This window comes from Acomys minous, assembly GCF_964271855.1.
Source record: "Acomys minous genome assembly, chromosome: 12".
Taxonomy (NCBI): Eukaryota; Metazoa; Chordata; class Mammalia; order Rodentia; family Muridae; genus Acomys; species Acomys minous.
In genome coordinates, this window is record NC_140493.1 from 76,278,839 (window position 1) to 76,301,001 (window position 22,163).

At 38.1% G+C, this 22,163-nt stretch overlaps 1 protein-coding gene and 1 long non-coding RNA gene across 3 annotated transcripts in view; one reads left to right on the plus strand and one right to left on the minus strand.

Annotated features, from left to right (window-relative positions):
- The window catches only part of TAF15 (TATA-box binding protein associated factor 15), a 34,564-nt gene extending 12,894 nt beyond the window's left edge, over nt 1-21,670 (plus strand). The window contains exons 6-16 of one of the 2 annotated variants that reach the window (XM_084750531.1): nt 1,281-1,471; nt 2,563-2,683; nt 11,413-11,447; nt 12,036-12,068; nt 13,531-13,640; nt 15,585-15,714; nt 17,501-17,593; nt 19,306-19,387; nt 19,494-19,582; nt 19,708-20,191; nt 21,351-21,670. In XM_084750531.1, the coding sequence (XP_084606657.1) occupies nt 1,281-1,471; nt 2,563-2,683; nt 11,413-11,447; nt 12,036-12,068; nt 13,531-13,640; nt 15,585-15,714; nt 17,501-17,593; nt 19,306-19,387; nt 19,494-19,582; nt 19,708-20,191; nt 21,351-21,390 (1,408 nt within the window). In that variant the 3' untranslated portion in view covers nt 21,391-21,670. The remainder of the gene's footprint in view (nt 1-1,280; nt 1,472-2,562; nt 2,684-11,412; nt 11,448-12,035; nt 12,069-13,530; nt 13,641-15,584; nt 15,715-17,500; nt 17,594-19,305; nt 19,388-19,493; nt 19,583-19,707; nt 20,192-21,350) is intronic. The other variant, XM_084750530.1, reaches the window with a different exon arrangement.
- Nucleotides 5,258-10,854, minus strand: LOC311579737. The gene is made up of 2 exons (XR_014773237.1): nt 10,528-10,854; nt 5,258-5,476 (listed from the first exon to the last, which is right to left on the minus strand). It is a non-coding gene; the product is annotated as an uncharacterized lncRNA (long non-coding RNA).
- Nucleotides 21,671-22,163: the final 493 nt, after the last annotated feature.

Sequence of the window (22,163 nt, forward strand, 5' to 3'; positions counted from 1 at the left end):
GATTTCTGTCTGCAGTGACAGAAGTACTTTAAATGAAATTTCAGTAGCATTGGGGAAAGAATTGTGAGGTCAGATTATTGGTCTTAGAGATATAAAGTGCTCTGAAAAGTGGAAAGTATATAAATAGATAATCATATCTGGAAGCCATGATGCATTAGGAAAAAACCTCCAAGCCTTATTGGTAAATTTAATCACAAGGAAAATGCTTTTATAAAAGCTCTATGTTTGAAAGCATGAAATAAAAAAGCAAAGAGAGATCTTCTTTTTTTCCTTTTTTAAAATTTCTTTTTTTTATTATGTGTTTTTTGAGATAGGGTTTCTCTGTGTAGCCTTGGCTGTCCTGGAACTCACTCTGTAGACCAGACTGGCCTCGAATTCAGAGAGAGAGACACATGCCTGCCTCTGCCTCTGTCTCCCAGGCAGTGGAGTTAAAGGTGTGCGCCATCATTGCCTGGCCAAGAAATGTTTCTTTTGACCACTTTAAAGAGTTCAGCAGAGCATGATGACCCATACCTTTAATCCCAGCACTCGGGAGGCAGACGCAGGCAGATCTCTGAGTTCGAGGTCAGCCTGGTATACAAAGTGAGTCTAGGACAGCCAAGACTACACAGAGAAACCGTGCCGCTAAAAACCAAAAAAAAAAAAAAGTATTCAAACTACAGTTATGTGGTGCTTTGAGGTGGGAGGTGGAATAAATTGTTTTGGTATTCTGCAGAATTATGTGTGAGTGTTAAGAGTTGAGACAGTACCCCCTTTCCCCCTGTCCCCCTTTTTCAGACCAGTGTCTGCATAGCCTACTTGGCCTTCAGGTCATGATGTACCTGTCTTCCTAATACCAAAGAACAGCCATCATACCTGGCCACAAATAAAAAAGACACAGAGCCTTTCACTAGTAACTAGTGAAAGAGCTCATCACTTAAGGGCCATGTTTGCCAGAGAGTCATCACTGTATTTTGGTAGTATCTTACCCTGTTCTTTTTGTTAATAGTGTTTTTTTGGTTGTTTTTTTTTTTTGTTGTTGTTGTTGTTTTTCCCCCGTGTAGTGCAATAACCTCCCTTCTCTCCTTTGGCACCTTTTTAATAATGGTGAAATTATCTTTGGAAGGCATTCCATTGGTGAACTTTTATAGCTAGAAGAGCTATGTAACTACCATGAGAATGTAGTATTAGACACTGTTGATGTCTAGCTTAGCTTACTAGGCTTTTTATTTCAGTGTTGTTTAACTTGCTGCAGTAAACACAGTTCTGTAAGATCTCATGTTCTTGGTGTTTCTGTTTAGCCAAGGTGGAAGAGCACCTTCATATGGCCAGTCAGACTATGGTCAGCAAGACTCTTATGACCAGCAGTCAGGCTATGGTCAGCATCAAGGCTCATATGATGAGCAGTCAAATTATCAGCAACATGATTCCTATAATCAAAATCAGCAGTCTTACCATTCACAAAGGGAAAACTTCAGCCACCACACACAAGGTAAGATTATAATGTCCGCTTTTTCATTATTCCGTCACAGAATTGTTTATTGAGTTTCGATTAATTCACTCTTAGGATTTTACTTAATGATAAAAATTTGGAGTGACTGGACATAGAATTTCATGACCACTGGAACTTTTTTTTTTTAAATAACTTTTGGGAGATTGTCAGAAGGTGTGACTTGGTTATTGATTACATTTCCTTCGCTTTCCCTAAACTGAGCATTTGCCAGTGCTGTTGTTATCAGTTCTTTTGGTGATGCTACACTTGATTTGGGAAAGTTATCCTTTGCTAGCCTTCTCTAATCATATGTAAACACTTTTCTTGTTCCGAAATACTTTATATATATTGGTGAGACATAGGACTCAGACCACACCAACACCATGAAAGTCAGTGACTCAAGGGCAAATTGTCTAGATAGGACTTGGCTCCTAGTAAGTGGTCATTAAATATTTTTTGCTGAGAAAAATTTGTTTTGGCATGCTAGGAATTGAATCCCAGGGCCTTTGTATATGCTGGGTAAATACTACATTACTGAGCTATATCCCTAACCATATTGATAATAGAATGAATGAGTAAAAGTGGATGGTCATTCTCTGAATATCTGCCTTCTCAGTTTTAAAAATGTGGTGGCTGTGGTTATGCCTGACCTGTGCTTGACTTCCATTTAATGTCTTTGAGGTGAAGAAAGTAGAAGAGTTCTGTCTTCAAGTTATTAAAGTTCTTGAATTAAATTTCATTTGCTGTCTGATTTTTGTGTTAAAATAGAATCTGACACTAGTGTAATTCTCAAGCATACATAATTCCAGAATGTTCTGTAATGTCTGAATTTTGGTGTATGGGATGTGTGTTTCCCTGAAGGACTTAAGGAGCCATTTAAAATGACATTATTTGAAACATGTAATCACAAATGATAATAGTGGCTGTCTGTGATGGCATACATTATTACTACTATATGAGGACTGACAGGAGAATTGCTTAAGCTCAGGAATTCAAGGTCAGCCTGATGTAGGGAGATGTTCGATGCAACAAAATTAAAAAATGTTTAAAGACATTGGAGTGACAGTATTTGTGTGTGTTATATTTTGTAGATGACCGTCGTGATGTGAGTAGGTATGGAGAAGATAATAGAGGATATGGCGGGTCACAGGGAGGAGGTAGAGGGCGTGGGGGATATGACAAGGATGGAAGAGGTCCTATGACAGGCTCAAGGTAAGTACTTAGATACAGATATCTTCATTTTCTCTTTCTTCCTCTCTTAGTGTTTTCCTTATTTTATTCTGGCATTTACTTTAGTTAAGAGGCTTTCAGAGAATATGTTATAGAAAGAAGAGCAGAAATTAAAATTTATTTTAAAGGCCTTTATATGTTGTAAATCTTCATAAGAGACTGTTGATATTATTTTATATGGTGTATGTTAGATTAAACACCATTAAAGCTCCCTACCATGGTTATGATTAGATTAAATTACTTGATTGGTTTTCCTGCTGGAGCTAGACTCTAAACTCCTTTAAAAGATGATTTTGCGCCAGGCACAGTGGCGCATGGCTGTAATCCCAGTACTTGGGCAGGCAGAGGCAGGCAGTTTTTGAATTTGAGGCCTGCGTGGTCTATAAAGCGATTCCAAGATAGCCAAGGCTACACAGAGAAACCTGCCTCTGAAAACAAAACAAAGCAAAACAAACAAACAAACAAACAAAAACAAACAGAAAAGAAAAAGAAAGGAAAGGAAAGAAAACAAAACTTTGGAAACCAAAGTGTTTAGTGTCTTAACAGAAAAAGGTAAGTTAATCTATATGGAAGGCAAATAGTTCCCTTGGGCAGGGAAAGTATTAGACAGTAGCAGAGTAGAAAGGTGGGGTGTAAGAAAGTTTTAACTTTCTCTCTCCTTAAACATAATTATTGAAATAATTAGTGTATCACATAACATTGTGTACTTTTTCTGATTGTAGCTGTGGTGTGTGAAGTCTTTAATTTAGCATTTCTTTTGCTATTTTTAAATTAGGGTTAGGTTCAACATTATTTACTTACAACATAGGTTATAAAAGCTGATTTAGCATAATTTTTAAATATATTTGTAAAGGACATTGATATTGAAAAATGGAATGAAAAATCAACTGGCCTGTGTTCTGAAATGAGATTTATAGATTATAAATTTGTAAAATATGCAGACTTTAAAATAATGTTTACTGAGAATTGAAATTGTCAGTTGTCTGCTATTGATATTTAATGATGCATCAGTAGCAATTCATTCCTGTCCTTAGGGACTGAGGGTCCATTAAGGTGACATGAGAAACAGCTAATACGTATATTCATTTCAAGTTCTCCACGAAATTGCTTATACATCTCTCTTTAGTATATTGTATGTTTTCTCATTATGGAAATGCGAAAGTTTGTTATTTTTCAAAAATTTTGTAAGAGACATTAAAGGCCTTTTAAAAAATTGACTAATTTTTAAATTGGTAGTCATTTTACAAAGATAAACAATATTGCATGTGTTTTTACCAAGATAATTGGTATTGTATATATCTTCATTATCAAAAAAGTAGTCTGCCACTATTATCATTTGATATAAATTAACAGTGTAAAGTGAAATGGTACTTACTTTTTATCTAGTAGCCTCTTCCCCAACCTAAACCAAGTCCCAGAGATAACAACAGATAGACATTTAATTTTCCAGTGGAGTTGTTTTAGATCACTGGCTACCTGGAATACTATAAATGCTACATGTGTCTTGTTTGATTTTTCTGTGTAAGGAAGTTACAATCGAACATTAAACTGTGACTGTTTGCCTGAATAATGGGATCCCACTTTTTAGAAGGAAGGGACTAGGTAGAGGGACTCTATAAATAATATTTCAGTTTGTAAGTTAGCTCCCGTCTTAGAACTATAGGGTTGAAAGGATGTTTAGGGATAGTGAGTCTTCCCTAATGGGAAAACAGACTGGGTTCTTGTTCTTGTTCTTCTTCTTCTTCTTCTTCTTCTTCTTCTTCTTCTTCTTCTTCTTCTTCTTCTCTTCTTCTTCTTCTTCTCTTCTTCTTCTTCTTCTTTTCTTCTTCTTCTTTTCTTCTTCTTCTTCTTTTCTTCTTCTTCTTCTTCTTCTTCTTCTTCTTCTTCTTCTTCTTTTCTTCTTCTTCTTCTTCTCTTTTTAGCAGAATAACTTCCTGCATAGACACTTTACAAAAAGCTTGTGGAGAAGCCTGGTATATATTAGGTCAAAATGCTGCTGATGTGGTAAAGTGAGAGAGATGGAGAGATTTTAGTCCTAACTACTTCCCTTGTCCTCCTGTAAATTAGTTGTTCACATAAAGCCACTTTTTAAATCTTAGTGGCTCTTACTCTTTGTATGGAGTTGGCAAGGTTTGTTTTTGTCTTGGTGAAAGGCAAGATGGTAAATGTTTTAGGCTTTGCAACTCTTAACCCTTGCCCTTTGAGCACCAAAGTAGGCATAAATCAATGTAAACAAACCTGACTCTGTTCCAATTAAACTTTATGAATACTGAAATTAGAACTCTGGGCTGGGTATGGTGGTGCATGCCTTTAAACCCAGCACTAGGGAGGCAGGCAGATTTTTTTCAAGTTCAAGGCCAGCCTGGTCTACATAGAGTTCAAGGAGCACTCTCAAAACAAAAACCAAAAAATAAAATTTTCATGTGCTACAGCATCTTTAAAATGATGTGCCTTTTAGCTTATTCATTAGGGTGCAACATTGTGAATTTGACTATAAATACCCATTTACAGGATTTTTCTTTCTTTTCTTTCTTTCTTTCTTTCTTTCTTTTCTTCTTTCTTTCTTTCTTTCTTTCTTTCTTTCTTTCTTTCTTTCTTTCTTTCTGTGTGTGCTTAAATACCAAAATACATAGGAATTGTTAGTCTTCAGCACCACTATTTGTGTTTCTAATCATCTTACTTAGTAGGCTGAGTTTTTTATCCATGGTGGTGTAGAAGTGTAGGAGGGATACAACATTTTGAAGATTACCTGGCATTAAGTAAATTTATCATAGTCTGAGGTTGAAGGTTGGATATGATAGAGAAAGGGATGCTTATTCAGTGGCTGGTTGACTGGAGGAAGACTTCATACCAAAAATGAAGCCATTGACTTAATTTGGAGAGAAATATGTGAAGTTCCTAGGGACTACTAGAAACAGTCTTTTTCATTGAAAAGCAGTTGTTGCGGAGCTGGAAGGATGGCTTAGAGGTTAAGAGCGCAGACTGCTCTTCTGAAGGTAGTCAGTTCAAGTCCCAGTAACCACATGTGGCCCTCAACCATCTATAATGAGGTGTGGTGCCCTCTTCTGGCCTGCAGGAGTAATTTAGGCAAAACACTGTATTCATTATAAGTCTTTCTTTAAAAAGAAAAGCAATTGTTACAAAGAATACTTTCTTTCTGTCTTCTGACATTGACATCTTAGTGTGGGCTAGAAGCTAAGATAAAAATGCTCTAGTGCCTTTTAGTTTTAGCATTGATGACTCTCTTGCAGAATATCTTGTTTTCATTGTTTGTATGTGATCATAATGTCTCAGGCTCTTACAGGTGAATCCCAAGATTCTAGAACTGAATGTTTTCTCCCTTTTGCAAGAGAATTTATTTTTTATCTTATATGCATTGGTGTTTTGCTTGCATATTTTATCTGTGTGAGGATGTTGGATCCCCTGGAACTGGAGCTACAGACAGTTGTGAACTGCCATGTGAGTGCTGGGAACTGAACTCCGATCCTAGAAGAGCAGCCACTGAGTGCTCTTAAACACTAAGCCATCTCTTCAGCGCCTGCAAGAGAATTAATTTAATTAGCTCCCTTAAAAATACGTATATGTCCAGCCAGGCATGGTAGCATGTGCCTTATTCCCAGTACCTGGGAGGCAGGGTCGACAAAGCTCTTGAGTTCCAGGATAGTTAAACTACATAGAGAGAACTACAAACAAGTGTCTCAAACAAAATCTGTGCATGTCCTGAGTTGGAGGTGTGTTTAGCTTAGTAGTAACCATGCTTTAGCATGGTTAAAATACTGGATTCCAGCTGGGCAGTGGCGCACGCCTTTAATCCCAGCACCCAGGAGGCAGGCAGGTGGATTTCTGTGAGTTTTAGGCCAGCCTGGTCTACAGAGTTCCAGGACAGCCAGAGCTACACAGAGAAACCCTGTCTTGAAAAGTCAAAATAAAACAACAGCAGCAAAACTTGGGTTCTATCCCCAGCACCTGGATGTGATGGAGTAGTATGTATATTCTAGCTGTAGTTTAGAATAGCACTGCTTCATAGAAAAGCAATGTGGGTCATTGCTTGAACTGCATTGAAAAGAAAACAGACAGCCATGGCTATAGCTCATTTGTGCTAGTCTCTTGGATTAAGTTCCCAGGACTAGGAAAAAAAAGGATGAAACACAGATATAACAGCAAAATTGCTTTTAATAATACACTTTCACCCAGTACATCTAAAATATTCCATGTAATTAGTTAAGCTGTGATGCTAGAACTAGACATTCATTTCATTTTTTGACTTTTAGAGCTCATCTCATTTTAGTCTACCTACCTTTTTAACCTGCAGATACTATATGTAGGACATTGTAGTCCTAGAAAGGGGAGATTCTTCTTGAAGTTAACTGATAAATCTTGATTCTGAAAGCCTTTTTGCCACAAACGTACAACTTGGAGGGAAGTAAAACATTATAGACAATGATGTTCAAACCGATTGAATCATTTACCTATAACATTGTTGGTCTTTCCCCATACTCCCAAAATATGTTTTCTGGATTTGTTAGTGTAAAAACTTGGGCCCAGAGCAAGGTTTTAAGTTAATCTTTTATTGCTTTTTAGTTATCCCCTTTTTTTCTCTCTAAGCTAGTTTTCTAGGATGAAAGATTTCTGCAGCAAGGTGCATGCCTAAGTAAGCCCAGGCACCTGAGAAGTAAAGCAGGAGAATCAGAGCTTGAGCTGTAGACTGGGTAACTTAGAAGCTTTGCTTTGGTTCTGGGTTCATTTCCCAGTACTGAAAAGATGGTGGTGTGATAGTATGACTGCATCATACTGTGGCTTCCTGGGTGGAAACTAACATGTAGAACCCCAAATAACTTGGGTTCTTTTGTTTGCTTGTTTGGTTGGGTTTTGTTTTGTTTTTTTTTTTTTTAATTATAAATTGAGAGCTTAATGTAATGGCTTATGCTTGTTATCAGTTCCAGCTCTTGGGAGAGTTGCCCTGCCAGCTTGGGCTCCCTTTTACCAAGCTGACCTAAGTTTTACAAAATAAGAGACTCTGTCTCCAAAGAAGAAAAAACACAAGCTCCTAATAACAAAAGCAAAAACAAAACTCAAGGAGTAGTACGCCAAAGAAAATTCTTTTAAAAATTAAAAAAAAATTTTTTTAAAAGTTTTTTATATGAATGGGTATTCTTCCTGCATGTATGTCTGTACATGCATGCATTGCTACATGTATACTTTGCCCATGAAGGCCAAAAGAAGGCATTGGATCTGCTAGGATTACAGTTCCAGATGGCTTTGAGCTGTGTGGTTGCTAAAAATTGAATATGGATTCTCTGGGAAAGCAGCCAGTGCTGTGCTCTAAACACCAAGTCACCTTTCAAGCCCTCAAACTTTCCTTTTTGTTGAATCTGACTTTTCTAAATATATAATGCTATCACATTGAAGCCTCCACATTTACCCCTAGAATCCTCTTCATTGTGGTTTTGAATTTGGAAGACTCATATATTTAAGTTTGCTTATGGAGGGACATTTAGCCAGTTAAGTTGAAGATACCCATGTCTCTCACATATCCCTGCTACTGTACCTTAATGTTTTTGCGGAATTCTTTACATGTACGCATTTGCTTCTGTTTTTGGGATTGAAAACAAACTTGCAACATCTTGACTCAGCTGTTGAAATAACTTTGTTTTAATTTGCCAAGGAGGCTTTAATATGTGGAAGAAATGACTAACTTAACTACAAGTTTGAAAGGAACATCAACTACAGGACTATCCCCCTTAGGACTAGTGAATATTCCTCGAAAGTCTATTTCTGTAGTTAATGCCATAAATTTCCTGTTAAAGGAAGTCTAATATAATTAATATACAATTTACATAAGGAGAGAAAATGATTGTCATGTGAAAGTACAGGCATTTACACCAGTACACTAGACTTAATATTCATATGACTTAACTGAGGAGCTCTCAGGCTGTCTTTATGCTTGTGCTTACCCTTTGAGTGGTAAGGACATAGAACTGAGTTTTGTAAAGAAGGAAGCTCAACCTCAGTATTATTACAAATCCTTTTAGAGGGTGCATCTTTAACATTTTTAAATTTATGTGTATATATTTGTGCAAATATTTGTCATGGTGGTGCCCACAAACAGAAGAGGCTATTGGGATACTTTGGAGCTAGAGTTCCAGGCAGTTATATGCAAGCACTGAACATGGTTGCTAGGAAACTCAGCTTGAGTCTTCTGAAAGAATAGCAAGTGCCCTTAAAAGATAACCACTTGTCATCTCTCTCTACTTTTTTAAATTGTTCAGCCAGGCCACATAGTGGTGCATACTTAATCTTTAGCACTTGGGAGGTAGAGGGGGCAGGTAGATCTCTAACTTTGAACCCAGCCTGGTTTACATAGTGAGTTCCAGGATAGATAGCTAGGGTTATGTAGAAAGACCCTGTCTCAAAAACAACCGTCATCACTAAAATTGTTCAAAGTTATATTGTTGGCCAGAATGGAGACTCATTTCCATTCTGGCCAACAATATAACTTTGTACATACACACAAGCACACACATATGTGTGTGCTTGTGTGTATGTGTGTGTGTGTATGTATATGTATGTATGTATATATATGTGTGTGTGTGTGTGTGTGTGTGTGTGTGTGTATATAATTACATATTTTGTTTTCATTGTGGGCCAGACCGACTGTTTTGTTGACAACCAAGCAATTAGGAGGTATCTTATGAACACGTAGCTTCTAGTTTCTTTCTAAGTCTTTCCTCTTAAACACTTTAATCTCCTAAAATGGGCATGATGGCACATGCCTGTTCTCAATGCTGAGAAGAGGAGACTTGAAGATCATAGGGGCTCAGTAGCCAGCCAGTTTAGCTGATCTTTGAGCTTCAGGATCAGTGAATTATCCCATCGCAAAAGATAAGGTGGAGAACAGTAGAATGCTTTTGATAGGTGTCTGACCTCAAGAGGCGGGCATAGGGGTGTGTGTGTGTGTGTGTGTGTACGTGTACGTACAAATATAAGAAAGAAAAAATTAAACAATTTTCAGATTTTGTGGGCTTGGTATTTTCAATAATTCTTCTTGTTTGCCATTGGGGTTCTGAGGTTTATCTTTGACGGAACCTTAACTTCTAATATAATTTTCAAGGGGCTTGGAGGATAGCCTACTGGTAAGACCACTTACTTAAGCAAGCATGAAGCCCTATGTTCGATCCCCAGTACTGCAAAAGAAGGGGCACTTTTCCCCCCAACAGTTTAACCTCAGCTGTGTTTGGCTATTCATGATAAATGCACTTGAGAGGAAAAGCAAAAGGATGAAGAATTCAAGGTTATCTTTATCTACATAGCAAATTCAGGACCATAATTAACCCCATCTCAAGAAATGAAACCAAAATGGAAACGATCAGCTTCTTTTTCTTAAAGAGATAGCCGTGATGTACCTGTCATTTAAAGTATAGAGAAGGTTTAGGTACTATGTTGAAATACTAAATTGAAATACAAAGCTGTGTCTAAGCAGCACTTCAGTTTAATATTGTCTACATAGCCTTTAACGAGCCAGATTCTTCTGTAGAAAGGGTTTCTGGGACTTACCCAATTTAAAAGCAAATTAAAAACACATGTGTCCATACCTAAGTTGATTACAAGGGAAAATGTTTTTATGTCAGGGTAATAAAATAAAAAGGAAAAAGCTTTCTCATTTAGTCTACAATTGTCATTGAATGATTCAGAAAAGACATCTAGAAAGTTGGGTAGTCACTAGAGCAGAGGTTTGTAAGCAGATAATAAATTAGGTTAGCTTCTAGGATCATGATAAAATGAGCAGCAAATCAGATATCTGAAAACTGTTATTTCCTTATCAGCACCTATGTTTTAGAAGGATTATACACTTCAGTCAAGAGAAACAGGCTTTTATGGGATGAGTAGAATTTCTTCTTGTTTTTTGCTTTTAGTTTCTTGATTAGCATGAGCTGCTTAGATTTGTTACATAAAGCAGTGTGTACAAGGACCATTAACTTAACTGACACTGTAAATTTGCCAAAGTCATTCTGTGGGCAGCTACAGTGTTGGAGTATTTGCATCTTTAGCATATTTTGTTGGTTTGATATTTAGAGCATTTGGCAGCTTGGACCTCAGCTATGATATGAAAAGATCTTATATTAACAATGGATAATGGAGAAGAAAGTTGAGGGTTTTTTTAGTTTTTTTAGTTTCAACTTTTAAGACTACTTCATTCAGGCTCATTTTTGTTTAATTTTATGTATCACTTTTAAAAATTCATCTCATAAATCTCATAATTTAATATCACAGCAGAATCTACTCAGGTTTTTACCTTTCTTGTCCTACTATCAAAGCCTAATAGCTTCTTATTCCTCTGGTCTTTTAGCTTTTTCTTGTATTTCAAAAATATCCCCAATACTCTCACTTCACGTTTTTGTGCTGTGCCTCCAGCTTTAAGTTGTGGTTTGAGTAGGAACCTTTTGGCTTGGGGTTGGGGAGATTTTCTTTTAACATAAAAAGTGTATTAGATATGTTATAATAAATGTGAAAAGACAACTTGTGGAAATAAATCCTTGGGGAAATACTTAAATTGAATCATTGAACTCTGAAATGAAATTTACTGGAAAGTTAGTAGTGCTGCTATTTTCCTAGGCACTCTACTTGTGACAGTTAAGTGTAGCTTGAGCCCAGGGCTCACAGCACGTTAGAGACTTAAGGAAGAAATCATTTCTTCAATTTTTCCTCTGCAGTGGTGGTGACCGCGGTGGCTTCAAAAATTTTGGTGGTAAGTGCTGAGTATCCCAAAATGTTTCAGTGGAAATGCTATGTAAATCTAAAAGCCACCAATATCCCGCAGATGCAGTCTTAAGCCCTCTTACCCTGTTGAGGCTGGTGTGTTGTGTGCATTACAAAACACTGTATACATGCTTAAAGTCAAATAAATATTCAAAGCCAAAACTGATCTCAAGTCCAGTGAGTTTTCTACACGGTGCATTTGCATGAAAGAGTCTGACCAGTGAATGAGGACTTCCGGGTTTGACAGTAGGTTTTTTTTCTTTTATAAAGGCAGCTGACATGGTGTTTTGAATTACTAGGGCTTTCCAATCAGGCTTTATAACCAGTGCTTGACAAAAGTGGAGCTAGAATAATGGCAGAGTGGTGGGCGCCATCTTGGATGAGTTTAAGGAACTGTTGACATTCATCTCTATTTCTTAAACTTTTAATAATAAAAATTTACGTAGTTATTTTATAAACATGTGATGGTTGACTTTCAAGGATTTGGAAGTATTGACTTTACATGTGTTGGTTATTACCATCTCTTAAAACTTCAAATGAGTTGCCTTAGACAGCCCTTTCTTTTCTTCTCTCGTAGGTCACAGGGATTATGGACCCAGACCAGATGCCGGTAAGATTCTTGATAGTTTGGTTTTGCAGTTATAAAAATGTCAGTTTTCCACCTCTAATAGAGGAGCATGTAAATACTGGAGGGAGATTTAATTTAAAGGTGCTGTCAGATCTGGAGAATTTGATTTCTAAACAATATAAAAATTCAGGGGTCTGATGAGAAAGTTTGCTGACTTTTATCAGTTTATTACTTTGTCAGTTTTCATAATAGTTTCAAAATCTAAGACTACTTTCATTAAGGCTTAGAATCAGTATAACAAGATTGCTGTTTGTGCTGTATTATACTTTTTCTTATTTCAAGAAGCATTGGAATTCTACTGCTAATAAGTGTTAATGCAATGTAACAAGAGAAGTTTGCTATCTTAGCAATGTAGAGGTTTTTTGTTTTGTTTTGTGTTTCTTTTTCTTTTTTCTTTTTTTTAAAGCTGTTTAAAAAAAAACATTGGGTTGGTAGTTTTAGTGGGCATAAGAAATTTGAGTTCAAGCCAGTTGGTGGTGGTGCTTGCCTTTAATCCCAGGACATGGGAGGCAGAGGCAGGAGGATCTCTGTGAGTTTGAGGCCAGCCTGGTCTACAGAGTGAGTCCAGGACAGCCAGGGCTGCACAGAGAAACCCTGTCTTGAAAAACCCTTTAAAAAAAGAAAAGAAAGAAAGAAGTTTGAGTTCACGCACAATAAAATTGTCTTTCCTTGGGTAAAAGTCACAAATTTTATGTGGCTTTTCGTTTTCAGATGAATTGAATTCAAGGCCATAGACTTTCTTTTGGAGCCTTCTGAAAGTTAGGGTTTAGAGGTTAAAATCTATTTGAGCAAAAAATATTTAATATATATTGAAATCAGAACTTTTGTTTTTATTAAGATGCCAAAGTATTCTATATGGATGGCAATTTCTGAATTATCCCTTGATGGACTGAATTTTTATACAACTTTCTTACTTTGTTGTACTAATCCAAAAGTGTGCGTGTAAGGTAAGGTGTGTGTACCAGGTGCTCTTACCTTCTGCTGTATACAAGGCTTTTTGCAGTGAATGGGAAACCAGCAATTCTGCTTGGCTGGCTGGCTTGAGAGTCAAGTGTACAGTTTGGGGGAATTTTGTCCTAGAAGGCCTTAAAAGCATTGGTTAGTTAGTCGTATGATTATATACAATTGAAAGTTCTTTTGAGAAAGATAGGCTAATTAACTTTCTTCGTCTCTTCATGAGCTTTAGTCCTGGATCTGAACACTCCCTTAATTGGTTTATATGTATTTCAGAGTGTAGTCTGCACTTTATGTGAAGTTTTGTTTTAAGAATTGATCTTCCATACAACTGTGAATACTTTGCATGTTCATATAAGATTTCCTATTTGTCCTATTTGGGGCTTAGAAGCAATCCAAAACTAGTCAATACATTATTTTTGATTACTGAACAGGATGTAGTGAAACCAAGAAATATATACATGAATTGACCATAATTTTTTCTCTTTAGATTCAGAGTCTGATAATTCAGATAACAACACAATCTTTGTGCAAGGACTTGGGGAGGGTGTGTCTACAGATCAAGTGGGAGAGTTCTTTAAACAAATAGGAATCATCAAGGTAAGTAGAAAGTGTCACATTGAAGATTTCATAGTTAATATTCTAACTAAGATATAACAGTACATTGTAAGTCTGTATACTATAGTAAGCATTATATAAATCCTGTAATGCATGTGCTCTCCCGTGTCTGTAGGCCTTTGCTAAGTATCTTATTTAGCTTTCTTTTTCTATGATAGAATAATCTAACTAAAAGAAACTTGGGGAAGAAAGGGTGTATTTTACTTGGCTTATCACAATCTATCATTGAGTGAAGTAAGGGCAGGAACTGAAGTAGAGACCGTGGAGGAGCACTGCTGGCTGGCTCCTATGGTTTGCTCAACCTGCTTTCTTGTACTACCCAGGACCACCTGCTCAGGGGCCAATGCCTCCAGTGGGCTGAGCCCTTCCACATCGGTCGTCAAACAGTCTGATGGAAGCATTTTCTCAATTGTAGTTCCTCTTCCTAGGTGACTTTGGAGTCAAGATTACAAAACAAACAAAAACAAAAGTAAATCTCTAAGGAGCACACTGAGTTAGTACTAAGTACATGGAGGTTTTATTCCTTGTTTATGTTTATCTTTCTGCCTGTGCTTAAGCTTCATTCCTGGCTTCTGAAATGCTAACATATACAAACTAAAATTATGCTAATTTTATTTTTATGCTTAGTATCTGTACTTCATTAATCCATTATCTTGTGATTGGTTTTGTTGTTCATTTAATTGATTTTTTTATTTATGTATTTAACTGAAAAGCAGCCTTTAGAGCAGGTTAAGTGGATTGATATTTGTTTGATGTCATTGTGTTCATTGCTCCTTGTTTCGTTGTTTGTCAAATTACTTTTTGTTGTTGGGAAATTATTAGTGCTGGGATTAGAGGGGCAAGACACTATGTCTGGCCACATCCTTTTAATAAAGCAGAACTCTGCCTTCTCTCATCCCAGCCAAAGCCCAATGTATTCCTTATTAATAATGCATTAGATTTTTTTTTTGCCTTTTAATGTATGCATTAATATATAGAAATATGTATCTTTTAAATTAAACATCTACTTTGATTTTTATGAGTTTAAATAAATTACACATAACAGCATACTGTTTCTTAGGGTTTTGTTTTTTGGGTCATTGCTATTGTTTTTGGTGGTCCTGGAAAGTGGAATCTAGACTCTCATATGTGCTGGCCCTTATAAGATTTTTTTGTTTTGTTTTTTCGAGGCAGGGTTTCTCTGTGTAGCCTTGGCTGTCCTAGACTTGCTTTGTAGACCAGGCTGACCTGAAATTCACAGCAATCCGCCTGTCTCTGCCTCCCGAGTGCTGGGATTAAAGGCCTGTGCCACCACACCTGGCCTCTTTTTTTTTTTTTTAAAGCCCTGGCTATCCTGGAACTCACTATGTAGATCAAGCTGGCTTCTAGCCTTTAAAGTTGACCTTGCCTCTGCCTCCAAAGTACAGAGATTAAAGAAATGTGTCACCACACTTAGCCCCTTACAAGATATTGATAGCTTGTTTTTTACTTACTGTAGCATGGGAAGTTTTTATTTATTGTTCATACCTACAGATAATTTCATTTTTGTTACATAGTTTAGTATATATGTGTGGATGCCTTTTAAATAATGTTTACGTTGGCTGGAGAGGTGGCTTCGCTGTGAAGAGCATATAGTGTTCTTCCAGAGGACCTGAGTTCCGTTTTCAGCACCCTTACTGGGCTAATACCACCTGCCTGTAGTTCCAGCTACAGGGAATCTGACAGTTCTGTTTCTGAAGGGACTTGAATTCATATGCACATCACATATATATACACACACACACACACACACACACACACACACACACACATACATACACACACACACAATTGAAAATAACACATAATAATTGAAAATAATAAATCTTTGAAAAGTTTTTTACCTGAATGATACATAGTTGTTTATTTCTGAAATGCAATACCAATTTGGTCTTTTTCCCCCCTTAGACTAACAAAAAGACTGGAAAACCAATGATAAATCTTTACACAGACAAAGACACAGGGAAGCCAAAAGGGGAAGCAACAGTGTCATTTGACGACCCTCCATCAGCTAAGGCGGCCATTGATTGGTTTGATGGTATGTTCATTCTTGTATTTAAAATTATGTATGGATAGGTTTTTTGCCTGTGTATCTGCATGATTTGTGTAGCTGGTACCTTTGGAGGCCAGAAAAGGATATCAGATGCCCAGGAAATGGAGATCTAGATAGATGGCAGTGAGCTGCCATTTGGATGCTGGGAATGGAGCCTGGGTGCTAGAGGAGCAGCCAGTGCTTCTCACTGTTAAATATTTCTCTAGCTCCCATTCATATACTTTTGAAGAAATGTTCTCTAGAAGTCAAAACACATTCTAGGAGATAGCATTTATTTTCCTATTTAATAGCAATCAAGAATACAAGCTTGAGCCGGGCGTGGTGGTGCAGGCCTGTAAGCCCAGCATTCAGGAAGCCAAAGGCAGGTGGATCTCTGTGACTTTAAGGCCAACCTGGTCTACAAAGCGAGTCCAGGACAACCAAGGTTACACAAAAAACCCTGTCTCCAATAATAATAATAATAATAATAATAATAATAATAATAATAATAATAATGATAATAATAATAAAGAAGACAAGCTTATGGGCTGGAGAGGTTGTTTAGAGGTCAACAGTACTGGTTGATCTTCCGCAGGACCCGGATTCAATTCTCAGCACTCACATGGAAGCTCACACCTGTCTATAACTCCAGTTCTAGGGTGATCTGACACCTTCACATGGATAGACATAAAAACACCAATGTACATAAATACATTTTTTAAAAATGCAAGCTGATACTTTTATGTGCTTATAGAAGAGATGTGCTGTGTCCTTGTTTGTTTAGAGTATTTCTTTAATCTTACCTTGCATGTTAATTCTAACACTTTTATCGGTGTAGAAAGTTAGCTTGGTTGACATCTGCCAGCTCGGCACTTTGTTCAAAACATGCTATAACCTTCCAAAACAGTGCTACCAGCTGAGGACCAAGTATTCACACATGATCTTGTTGGGGACAATTTTACAATCAAATCTGAACCCCCACCTTGTTTATTCTAAATTATAAACACACTAGGAAGCCCATATATAAGTTCATGCATGGATATATGTAGTTACACGTGTATGTACATATACATACATCAATTCCATTTAAGAAATAATGGTAGCCAGATGTGGTGGCTCACACCTTTAATCCTAGCACTTGGGAGGCAGAGGCAGGTGGATCTCTGTGATTTTGAGACCAGCGTGGTCTACAAAGTGAGTCCAGGGCAGCCAAGGCTGCACAGAGAAACCCTGTCTCAAAAAACAAAGATAAAATAAAATGTAGAAAGAAATTCTACAAATTAGATCTTCATATAAAAATATTAGATAGAAATTAGGAATATTGCTCAGTGGTCTTGCATTAGGTTCAGTTCTCAACACTAGAAAACAAACTTTTACCTGTATTTACCACAAGATATTTGTTTGTTTTGGTTAGGCTTAGTAAAAAATAACTTTCTCCATGGAAAGTCTGTTCTGTTGCATATATTATGTGTTATATTTTAGCACTGCTCACCTGTTTGGAACACAAAGCACTAGTATGTTTGAAGCTCTGTGAGGATGTGTTTATTATTCTTCTGACACAAAAAATAGCCAATAGTTTTATTGTTTTGTGAGGAAGTAGAGGTATGGAGTGGCATTGTAGCGTTCGTTTAGAACACTTTCCTCTTCCTTTTTATTAGTAGATTTTGGAGAAGACATCTTAGTGTCTAGGGTCCTCCATCTCAGTGATTCTCTTACCTCAGCTTCTTGAGTGTTCAGATTATAGGTGTGTACCACCTTGTTTAGCCTCAGAACTATTTTTTTTTCTCCTTAGGAAAAGAATTCCATGGAAACATCATTAAAGTGTCGTTTGCCACCAGAAGGCCTGAATTCATGAGAGGTGGGGGAAGTGGAGGTGGACGACGAGGTAGGACACTGAGCCCCAGCACTGTGCACATAAATGAAAAGGCCCAAATGCTACACACAGGGTTTGAATTCAAGTCTGTCTTGTCCTTGCTTGCATAGATTTGCCTGCAATACTTTAAAAATAAGTTTGTCTGTCTGTCTATCTGTCTATCTCTATTTATCTATCTATCCTATACAAGTACTCTGTCTGCATGTACACCTGCATGCCAGAAGAGGGCATCAGACCCCATTATACCATGTGCTTACTGGGAATTGAATTCAGGACTTCTAGAAGTATAACTAGTGCTCCTAACCTGAGCCATCTCTCCAGCCCTATAAGTTTTATTTGATTCATTTTGGTTTTTCAAGACAGGGCTTCTCTGCATAGCCCTTTCTGTCCTGGAACTCACTAGGTAGACCAGGCCAGCCTCAAGAGACATACCCCACCCTCAGTGCTGGGATTAAAAGTGCTGCACCAACTCCCAGCTGCTTACTATTTCTCTCTCTCTCTCTCTCTCTCTCTCTCTCTCTCTCTCTCTCTCTCTCTCTCTCTCTCTCTCTCTCTCTCTCTGTGTGTGTGTGTGTGTGGTGTTTTTGCTGTTGTTGGTATGCTTTTTTGTTTTTTGTTTTTTTTTGCTTTTCCCTTTTTTCTTTTTTAAAGATTTATTTACTTATTTAATGTACATGATTATATTGCTTTGCATATATGTATATGCAGTGTAAATGTCTGGTGTCCAAGGATGCCAGGAGGGGTCTTGGGATCTCCTAGAACTAGAGTTACAGGTGGTTGTGAGCTACCACATGGCTGCTCAGAATCAAACCCTGGTCTTGTGTGAGAGCAGCCAGTGCTTTTAACCACTGAGGCATCTCTTCTACCTTCCTGCTTTTCATCTTACAGTAAGGATGTTCCAGTAACTAAGAACATGGTAGGAACAATGGTAAAAATGCCTTTGCAGTGCTGCTATAGCAATGGAAAAGAGCTCTTGAACAGGTGCTTACATGAAACCTAGTTAAGTAGGTTTTAAAACACTAATTTATGTGGCACATACGTGCCGTGGTGCAAATGTGGAGTTCAGAGCACAACTTACCTCAGTTAATCTCTTTTCCACTGGGTGGGTGACAGGCACCAAACTCAGTTTGTCAGGCTTAGAACGAGTCCTTTGCTGCTGAGTTATCTCACTGCCAGAGGTGACCCAATTTTTAAGGTCCCCAATGCAGCTTCTTGCGTTTTTTAAAGTTGAGTCCATAATCAGGTTTGGAATTTACCTTTCTACTTAGACTTAATCTTTATAACTGAGATTCTCAAACTATGTAGAAAATTACAAAAAACAGACTTTGCTATAGTATAATGCATGCCCATACCCAGTCCATTCTTAACATTTGCTGCTCAGTTTTTTAGAGATGTTTTTTCTGTGTAGCCTTGGCTGTTTTCTAGGCTGGCCTCAGACTCACAGAGGTCCTCCTCCCTCTGTCTCCTGAGTGCTGGGATTACAGATGTGGGCCATCGCTGCTACTGCCATTACCAACCACTGATGGTTATTTGCTGTATTTTTTAAGTGACACCTCCAAGAATCACAGTTTTGTTGTAATGAGAATTAACTTGGAAGGGGTCTGTCTAGGTATTAATGGGAACTTATTTATTTCCTTCATCTGCTGTTCTTGTATATGGTTAATGTCTGCTGCTGATTTTTCACCTCTACCTAATCATCTCCTACTCCACCCCCCCCCCTCCAGGGCGTGGAGGATATAGAGGCCGTGGAGGTTTTCAGGGTCGAGGTGGAGACCCCAAGAATGGGGACTGGGTTTGCCCTAATCCGTAAGTGTGCCATTTACTTTGGTGGGTGTAGAGATATAGTTGGATGGGTATGAGGAAGGGTTTTGGTTTACTGGAGACTTAGGAACATTTTATTTCTGTCCTTCAGGTCATGTGGAAATATGAACTTTGCTAGAAGGAATTCCTGCAATCAGTGCAATGAGCCTAGACCGGAAGACTCTCGTCCCTCAGGAGGAGGTAGGCCAGCTCTTTCTCTACTTAGACCTTCAGCAACACGTATAAGATGCGTGTCTTATAACTAGTATTGGGGAGGCTTTGCATTATTAATCCTGGCCTTACTGGTTTGTGTTTTTACCTTGCAGATTTCCGGGGGAGAGGCTACGGTGGAGAAAGGGGCTACAGAGGTCGTGGGGGCAGGGGTGGAGACCGAGGTAGCTACAGTGGAGACAGAAGTGGGGGTGGCTATGGTGCAGACAGAAGTGGGGGTGGCTATGGTGCAGATAGAGGAGGCGGCTATGGTGGAGACCGCGGGGGTTATGGTGGAGACCGAGGAGGTTATGGTGGAGACCGAGGAGGTTATGGTGGAGATCGAGGAGGCTATGGTGGAGACCGAGGGGGTTTTGGTGGAGATCGAGGGAGTGGCTATGGAGGAGATAGAGGAGGCTTCAGAGGCGATCGAGGAGGATATGGAGGAGACCGAAGCAGGGGGGGTTATGGAGGAGACTGTGGTGGTGGCGGAAGTGGAGGCTATGGAGACCGAAGTGGAGGTGGCTACGGAGGAGACCGAAGTGGAGGTGGCTATGGAGGAGACCGAAGTGGGGGTTATGGAGGCAAAATGGGAGGAAGGTGAGTATTCAGATGTACTTGTGAACCCCTTTGTCTTGATGCTTTTAGGTTTTAGGGTTTAAGCCATTGTTGTTACATTTTTTTGTTTTTCCTCTTCAATCCCATTGACATCTTTCAGGGAAATAAATCTGTTTACTTCCCTGCTTAATAATTTCAAATTTTTAATTTTATTTTTCAAATAATAAATCTTTGTTGCTTTTCTCATGGTTAAAGAAAACTGGGATTTAGAGTTAACTTAATAATGTTTGAATTAAGATTTCTTAGAGGATTTTCAAACCCTGCACTTGTTCCTTACACAGGTTCCTGTTTGCTGAAGGTAGTGTAAGCTAGTGAGGATTAGCATAATATTTACATATTGGAGGTTCAAATTGCCTGGTTTCTGTTCCACATCTTAATGTGACCCTAGGCAAGTTATAGAACCTGTTGGAGCATCAGTAGTCTCATCTTTGCTCAATGGAGCAAATACTACTTAACTTGTAGAGTTTTATGAGACTGTAGCAGTTTCCTCATAGAAAACATTGTATAGTTGTTTGGTATTACTAATAGCTTACTTATCATATACTAAACTTCTCTGTGGCAAACACTGTATGTAGATTATCTTATACAACTTGAGTTCTGGTCCTTTTATCAGTCTGCCTAACAGAGTCAGACATTTAGTAACTTGAGATTACACACATAGTAACAGATACAGAATTCATACATGAAATCTGAATTTAAAAATTTTGCTTTTTTTCACTATGCCATGGTTATATCTGGAGACTAAAATCGGCATTGTAGATAATTAGAGGTATTTACAGTGGTTTTGTAGTCTTTGGTCGAGCTAGAAAATTAGTAGAGTTGATGGATAACAAAGCCTCTTTACAATTTTTTTAAGTCTTAAAGCTGATGAATTAGATTTATTAAGAATACTTGGAGTTTGAGGACAGCCTGGCCAACATAGTGAATTCCAGGAGAGTCAGGACTATGTAGATACCCTGTCTCAAAAAAAAAAAAGAAAAAAAATTTTCCCCCTTGGGATTACAGAAATGAGCTGTGTTGCTATCTTACATAGAGAAAATATCTAGCTGGTACAGGTCACCAGCACTCTGAAGAAGTGTCGGATGTTCCATTGATAAAAATAACAAGAATTTGGTTTGGTTCTTTATTTTTTCATTTTTAGAAACGACTACAGAAATGATCAGCGTAACCGACCGTACTGATAACTCTTTTGAATCCTCTGTCTCTGACGTGGTCTGCAGTGGAGCTGTCAGAGTTTGCCTGCTGCTTTCCTCATGGCCTCTGGGTAGTGAAATTGACATTGGGCTTTTATTTGGGTGGGAGGGCTGGGGACAATTTTCCTTTTAGCAAGGTCCATTGAAATCTTCCCTTTTAGTTTCCCACCTTCTCCTTCCCAACCCTTAAAGCTAAGTGCGTTGTAAAATATTGCCAAATGGAAAGTGTTTTGTAATACTGCAATAAAAGCTGCTTGTTTTTTGTGGATATTGAGTATGTTATTTGCCACACTTAGGACTTAGTCACAGCAAACTAACCCTACAGAATTTGAAAATTAATATTACCTGAGTAAATTTAAATGCTGTTTCCAAGGCCATAAGCTCCTGCTTTGTTCAGAATAGTAGGAGGACTTTGGGTACCTAAGATACCTAGGGCAATCAAAGATTACTTCTGATTACCTGAAAGGACTTTGATTACAGCCCCAGCTTCACTGCCATGTGGTGGAGCAGAGCTTGGTGGGGTGTTAGGGAGTCAGTTCTGGGAATGTCGTTTTTTAGGTTAATTATGTTATCATGCTATTAGACTTACATTTCCAGTCCTGACCAATGTCCTTTATTATCTCCCACTCTTAAATTCTTATCCTTTCCACTTATACATGGAAAATAAGTGCTCAAAACTTAACGTGGCCGGAGTGGTGGCGCACACCTTTAATCCCAGCACTTAGGAGCCGGAGGCTGACATATCTCTGAGTCTGAGGCCA